This window comes from Priapulus caudatus, unplaced genomic scaffold, assembly GCF_000485595.1.
Source record: "Priapulus caudatus unplaced genomic scaffold, Priapulus_caudatus-5.0.1 Scaffold711, whole genome shotgun sequence".
In the NCBI taxonomy this organism is placed as follows: domain Eukaryota; kingdom Metazoa; phylum Priapulida; class Priapulimorpha; order Priapulimorphida; family Priapulidae; genus Priapulus; species Priapulus caudatus.
Genome location: NW_014577772.1, coordinates 21,069 through 27,938, shown reverse-complemented (window position 1 = coordinate 27,938; position 6,870 = coordinate 21,069). Strand labels below are relative to the sequence as shown.

Genomic DNA, 6,870 nt, shown 5'->3' with positions numbered 1-6,870 from the left:
GACACGGCTGGGGCAGTTACACTAGCCTTGGCTCTACAGTGCTTACTATAACTCGACACCTATGTGGTTTGATTTAGACTAGTCGTGGCTCTAAATTTCCTCGCTATATCTCTACATCCTTGCTCGTGTGTACCCCCAAGATGACTCTTTAAGCAGTGAAGACTGCACAATCACATCTAACAGCTACGTATAGAGCTGTAAACTAATTTACTAGGAGATGAATGGATGCAGATGCAGTCTCATGGTTGGTTACATGTATTTGGGGTCAATAGACACCCTATTAGTCAGGTGGTTTAGGCCCAGATCTGAGAATGGGGACATTCCGGATAAAAGCACCAAACTTTTTCCATGTAATATTCATTGCCTTAGGTTTCTTTTTTTATTGGATAATGGCATATGCATCAGTGACAAAAAACGTGAACGTAAAATCTCGTAGGTAATTTCTATTATACTGGATATATTTTACACAAGTAAGAAATTACATTAAAATGCCCATACGAAATATACAAAATAGGCATGTCTTACTATATAAGCATATATATGTATATGATTGTAGGCCTATGTATTGCTTGTGGCCGAATTGACATCATGATGAAATTAATACATATTTGATCAACTATGAAAGATATATGTATATATGCACATGTCTATGTATTTATATAAATGTCAATAATAGCTATATATATACACCGGAGCTGATGTGAACCTGCTCTGTACTCTGCCACTCGATATTGTCAGCATGATCAATGTCTGCTGGCAGCATACATTTCACCACTGTCTGCTCTCTAACAGCCCCAACCCCGTCTGATATCGCATACTCATGCACGCGACATGGCCTGCTGCTACCGTGCCTCCATCTACGCTGCCTATCAATAGGGAGCACACGCAGCGCATTGGGCGAATGATGCCGCGTGGTTGCCGTGACGACGTACGGCTGGACGTCCGACGCGCAGTATGTTGTGCTTGCCGCACCACCGCCGTCGGATGCTCTCTTGTCGACACTGCATCCAACGGGTTTCCGCGGCAACTGCTGCCGCCGCTGCTGCTGCTGCTGCTGCTGCTGCTGCTGCTGCTGCTGCTGCTGCACATACGAGTGGACGAGATCCGGGTATTTGCGCGATTTCTTGCGAGACGACGTCACTTTCATCGTCGATGCCGTCGTTGAGCAGCGAAAGTAGATGAGAGTGCCGATGGTGAAGTAGAGGAACAAGCCAACACCAACCATGGTGATCACCTGCCAAGCAGCTAGACCTAATGCAAACAACAACGAAACACACAATGATTTCTCACGGCCATTGTCTTGTAATTCCTTTGAGGCCTGCACTTCATTTATATTTTTAAATTAATTTCATTACTTAACAGGCTTCGCACTTCAAAAGCACCTCTTTTCGCTTCAAATAATAAGAGGAATTCTGATTCAGTGCTTCCATCTGACACACACATACGCACGCACGCACGCACACACACAGGCACGTACGCACGCACACACTATAGATAGATAGATAGATAGATAGATAGATAGATAGATAGATAGATAGATAGATAGATAGATAGATAGATAGATAGATAGATAGATAGATTTGTTATACGTTTATCATGTAGCGTGTCAAAGTGGTAAGCTGCATATTTCTGCTAGTGACCTTTGGATTCCTGGTGTGTCTGCTAACCAGCGGCTTGCATACCGGTATTCATCCGCTCTCTTTACTCCATCAGGCAATAAGTCAGGATTGTGATCACCAGTGAACACTTGTGCGCATGCGTGCGTGTAAGTGCGCATGCGAGCGCGTGCATTTCGCGCGACTTCATGGTTTTTCCGCCAAACGATATAGTACATCGCCAATGACGACGACGATGACGACGATGCCGTCAAACGTCGCTGACGCTATCGAGTGAGCGGAAACGGAAGCGTGATCGGAAGCCTATCAGCGAAACTCGGCAGTGATCGCACTACGTCAGTGCGTGCGTGCCTGTGTGTGCGTGCGTGCGCATAAACTCACACCTAGATGACAATGTTGTGCCCGGACGGTGACTATCACAGCAACTGCACGCTGAGACGCGCCACTACCGCGTCGCCTACCGACGTACCGGTGCCGGTTAGAGGTGACCCCATGGGGAGCGGTGCGGCCGACGGCAGCGATGACGATGACGATAGCCACAGCATAGTCGAGAAGCTGGTGATCATCCTGCCGATCATACTCGTCGTCTGCTTGTACATGATCGGCGTCATTATGCTGAACCATCGCAGGTGGCGACGGAGGCGCCACCAAGAGGACGAACAACAACCTAATGAAATTAGCTGTAAGTAGTGTGCGTGTGCGTGTGCGTGCGTGTGCGTGTGAGCGTGCGCGTGCGTGTGCGTGCGCGTGCGTGTGCGTCTGCGTGTGCGTGTGCGTGTGCGTATGCGTGTGCGCGTGCGTGTGCGCATGTGTGTGTCCCCACAGACACACACACACAGACATAATTGAAGCCTAGTGGGTGCGTTGTGCCTTCTCCAATTACAACTGCATTGCCGCTTGCGAATCCACAGCCTCCATGAAAGCTGTGAGAGCATGGATGTTGAAGCACTTACCCAACTGGCACGCTGCCAGATTGATCTGAGTCGCCTCGTCGCTTCCGTCCGCGCAGTTGTCATGACGGTTGCACAGCAACTCATTGTCTACACACCTGACTTGGCTTTCACACAAATACTGGCCAATCGAGCAATTCGGTCCTACAATAACAGCAATGATGACAGAGGATAAAAGGGATAAAGATACAGTACATGGGGGCGAATCATGCCGCGGGCGCTGAACATTCATTAATCCGTCCAACACAACGGCGCAATTCCAATTACGAGATGGGATTCACAGCTACGCAGTAAGGCGAGCGGATTCCCCTGTTAACGAGACCTCACGGGGCGAAATATCTCACAATGGTACGGATTCGTGTTGCATGCATGACGCTGACACAATGAATGCACAGCTTTTTCTTCGGCAAGCCACTACCTTATTGCCGTGGCAACGCTTAAAGCCGCACTATGCGCATCCAAACGGTAATTTCTCCAGTACTAGACTAGCAAATACTTAGTTTCATGCATAGTCACACTACCTTATGGCAACATAAACTCTAGTTCCATTTCACTGCGCGTTTGCTTAAAACCCACAAGAAAGAAGTGTGAAATCTGGTAATCTGGTGCCAACGCTAAATTGTTTGCCAAACAATTTCGCCAAGAATCGGTTAGGTGACGTCACATGTTTTTATCTTTGCTACACCCGTACCGCTGTACCGCAGCACCGCTGCACGGTTGCCTGGGAGAGCAACGCGAAAGTGTCAACAACATCGGAGAATTTGAACAATATTGGAGGTATTTTCAAATGCCTTTTATAAGACAATGCGCAGCGAAATGGGAGGAACTAGAGTTTATTTTGTCATAAGGTAGTATGATTATGCATGACACGAAGTATTTGCTAGTCTAGTACTGGAGAAATTAGAGTGTAGATGCGCATAGTGCGGCTTTAAACAGTTTCCATCTTCCCTTATCCTGACTGTTCCCACCTTAATCGCACTGACTGTGCGAAACTTTATCAGTTTTAGAATGATTACATTTTTGCATTTCACGTTGAGGTTGACTTGCATGTGCAGATGTCTACACTAGTTAGCTGTGAGGCAGAACAGGACACGGTGTCCTTACACGTCCCATTTACTGACACAAATCCACGCGGCTTGCCCGAGTTCCTGCACACAAGAAACGCAGAGCCAACGACAAATCCCATCAACAAGAGCTCCAAGGGGCACCCCTCCCGCTCTCTTGCCAGTCACCGTTAATTTTTAACACTCGACGAAAAAAAATACGGCTGATGTGCCGCAGGAACGCACACGCCTTAGAGGGGATTAGTGAGCCGAAGCGTAAAAAAATGCACCGGATTAATGGGCTTGTGACGCCGTAAACAACGTGAGGGGGTCGCGGCGTCGCCGGCGCCACTGCTCACCGGCCGTGAACGACGTGTAGAGCAGCGTGAAGCCTACGCGGCGGCGATATACAACGTAGTCATTCGGACTGACAAACTCCAGCGTGACGAAGTTGCCCGTCGATGAGAACAGCCACGTGGCGTCGCCACACATGCCACCAGGAGGCGTGAGTTTCTGCGAGAAGGCGTCGGATCCATCGTAGACAACGAGGAAATCCCTGCAGAGGCCTGCAGGCAAAGCAACACGCGTTAGAGGGGGCGTCATGTGCTCCTGAGGTGTACAGATTTTGGAACCATGTGACTCCCTGAAATATCCAAAGTTGTGGATATTCAAAGGTCGAGTAAAAGCTAAATGCAGTAAAATACAGCTTCCACTGTATTTATATTCTACGATAAACAATGTACAGAAGCTAACACTATAATTTCCATCATTCCGGCGGTTACTTCAAATTTAATGAGTTATTGATGTCTTTAGTTTTAAACTTCAGACTGCAAGCTCCTTCATTTTGATGAGGGCTCCTTCACTTTGCTGCAAATTCCACATTTTCGATTGCAGGATGTCTGATGAACACACTTGATCAATGGTTAATATCTACCTCAGCACGGTTTCTTCTGGGGGAAAATTAGACAAAGGAGGTAATGGCCAGTTTGGGAAAAAAACGTGCATGATGGATTCAAAGGCGTGCCGTAGGTGGTGATCTATTTATTTTTGGGTGGTTACAGGAGCATTTTCACAATGGCGATGTTAAATTTGACAATGGCAGTGCGCCACTGTGGCTCTTATGTATAAGAAACCCTGCTCAGTAGTAAATAGTAGCAGTTTGAATGTCATAACCACACACGTTGTTGCAGCATAACGAGGAAAATGCTAGTCGTCATTCAGGGCCGTAGGCTGAGCAAATTCCATCGGGGGAGAGGGGAGCAAAATTTTATGACTCAACTGTGTAATGATGCAGTCTGCGAAATTAACCACTGGCCCGGTATCCGAGGCCAGTCAATTTTCTGTGGGGCCAATGAAACTGGTAAATGAAGAAGCCCGATGGGCCAGTGGAAAAAAAAAATGGAGTAAATATTCTATTAATGATATTTCAGCTTCTTTATGTGATGATCAGTCTGAGAATTTACCGAAATTCTCGATATTTTGTATGAAAATTTACCGATATTTACCGATAGGGCATCATATTCCCGATCTTAAGTAGGGGAAGTAACTAGTCAACACCATGCGTGTTTGTCGTCGCTAGAAGTCGCAACAACTTCCGGTTTCCGGTCCGGTTCGGTTTTTCTTTTCATAATATGATGATCATTGATTCAGGCCTGTAAAACCTAGTGTGGGCCAGTGAATTATACATTTCTACAGGCCTGCTGGGCCAATGAGGGTGGAAGTTTTTCGTGCAGACTGATGATGAGCGACGGGCTCAGTTCTTGATCGACGTCCATAGCGTGGTACGGGTGGGTCTGAGACAAGGCTTTCACGGATAAGTGACCAAAAAAATCACTTTAGGTTTATTTTACGATTATTAGCTAAGCTTATTTTTTAATTTTGCTCAAAAATCTAAGGGGCAGCTGCCCCCCCCCCCAGAGGCTACAGCCCTGTCATTACCAATCTCATTTCCACTGATGTCGACAGAGAGGAACTTGAGCAGGACCATGCGTTCAGGCGGTGCTTCTATCGTCAGCATGCACGTCCAGTTAGTGCGGTAGAAGGTGCTTGCTGTCAGTGAGAGAAGCCCACTGGACTGCTCCCTGTAGTCTGCATGCAGCCTCCGTTCATAGCAGTACTCGTCCATGTAATCTGCAGCAAAGACACACACACACACACATACAGCTAGCCACGTGTTCAGTATACTGTTAGGTAAATACATAAATGCATGTACGGTTGCCTATGTAAATACATACTCCATAGTGAAATCAGGAGTAACTAAAACAAATGTTCATTTTCATTCCAGTTAAAATGGAGAAATAGTGAAATACTTTGTTTCTTCCTGGAATTTCGGGAAATGCTGCTTGGCTTTCACCAAACTCGATCCAATTTCACTAGGTATGATAAAACTTTACAGTGCTCAAACAGTGTGGTCAGCAAAGGCTTAAGGATACTCTCCACGTTGTGCACGGGTATTGCTCTAGTGAAGATTAAACATTTATTGGTGAATGAATCGAATCAATCACTTGTTTTATTTATAGAGGAGATATATCTCTATGCTCAAGCCAAAAAATTTCATGAAATTTCCAGCACCTAATTATGTTACCACACAAATTTTGAATTTTTATGTAAAAATAGTATTTTGGATATTTCTCAACTACCACAAAGAGTGAGGATACAACATTTTTGCCACATGTTAAGCACAATATGGACCAAAATAGCGCGTCAGGATTTTTCTTTAATTTTCATATTTACCAAGAAAACTCGAAAAAAAACTGCTTAAAAATCAAGTTGTGTTAAAATAGAAAATGTTAGCGAATAAAGAGGCATAACTAATAAAGTACGGCACTTAATAACAATCCCTGATGCGCTTCTTTACCACAATATGTTACCATTAAAACGAGTGTAAAATTAAATTAATCCGAGTTGTAATCACAGAGAAATATCCATTTATACATCGGCTACTATGTCAGAAATCGAAACGAAGAAATCAGCGTTTTTCTATTTTTCACAATGAGTGACCGCCTGTGTGCAAAATGGGTGAACGTATGTGAAATATCTACTGTAAGTACTTACTGCGACATATCCGTGACTAACTGACACCACTAAATTGGTAAAATGTTCCATGCACCTTGAGAAATTCTGAGAAATTACGAGCAGGGTTCATAGTAGTAAGCCACATGTTGAAATAAGGACTTATAAGACCCTTTCTGGAGGCCAAAATAAGACTTTTTTACGCGATTTCTGATAGATCACCGACTATTAAAGTACACTAATAATGGA

At 45.1% G+C, this 6,870-nt stretch overlaps 1 protein-coding gene across 1 annotated transcript in view; it reads right to left on the bottom strand.

Annotated features, from left to right (window-relative positions):
• Positions 1 to 409: 409 nt before the first annotated feature.
• Positions 410 to 6,870, bottom strand: part of LOC106812993 — an 18,402-nt gene continuing 11,941 nt past the window's right edge. The window contains exons 2-5 of the mRNA XM_014817035.1: positions 5,548 to 5,739; positions 3,969 to 4,175; positions 2,570 to 2,710; positions 410 to 1,251 (exon numbers count right to left, since the gene is read on the bottom strand). Of these exons, the coding sequence (XP_014672521.1) occupies positions 677 to 1,251; positions 2,570 to 2,710; positions 3,969 to 4,175; positions 5,548 to 5,739 (1,115 nt within the window). The 3' untranslated portion in view covers positions 410 to 676. The remainder of the gene's footprint in view (positions 1,252 to 2,569; positions 2,711 to 3,968; positions 4,176 to 5,547; positions 5,740 to 6,870) is intronic.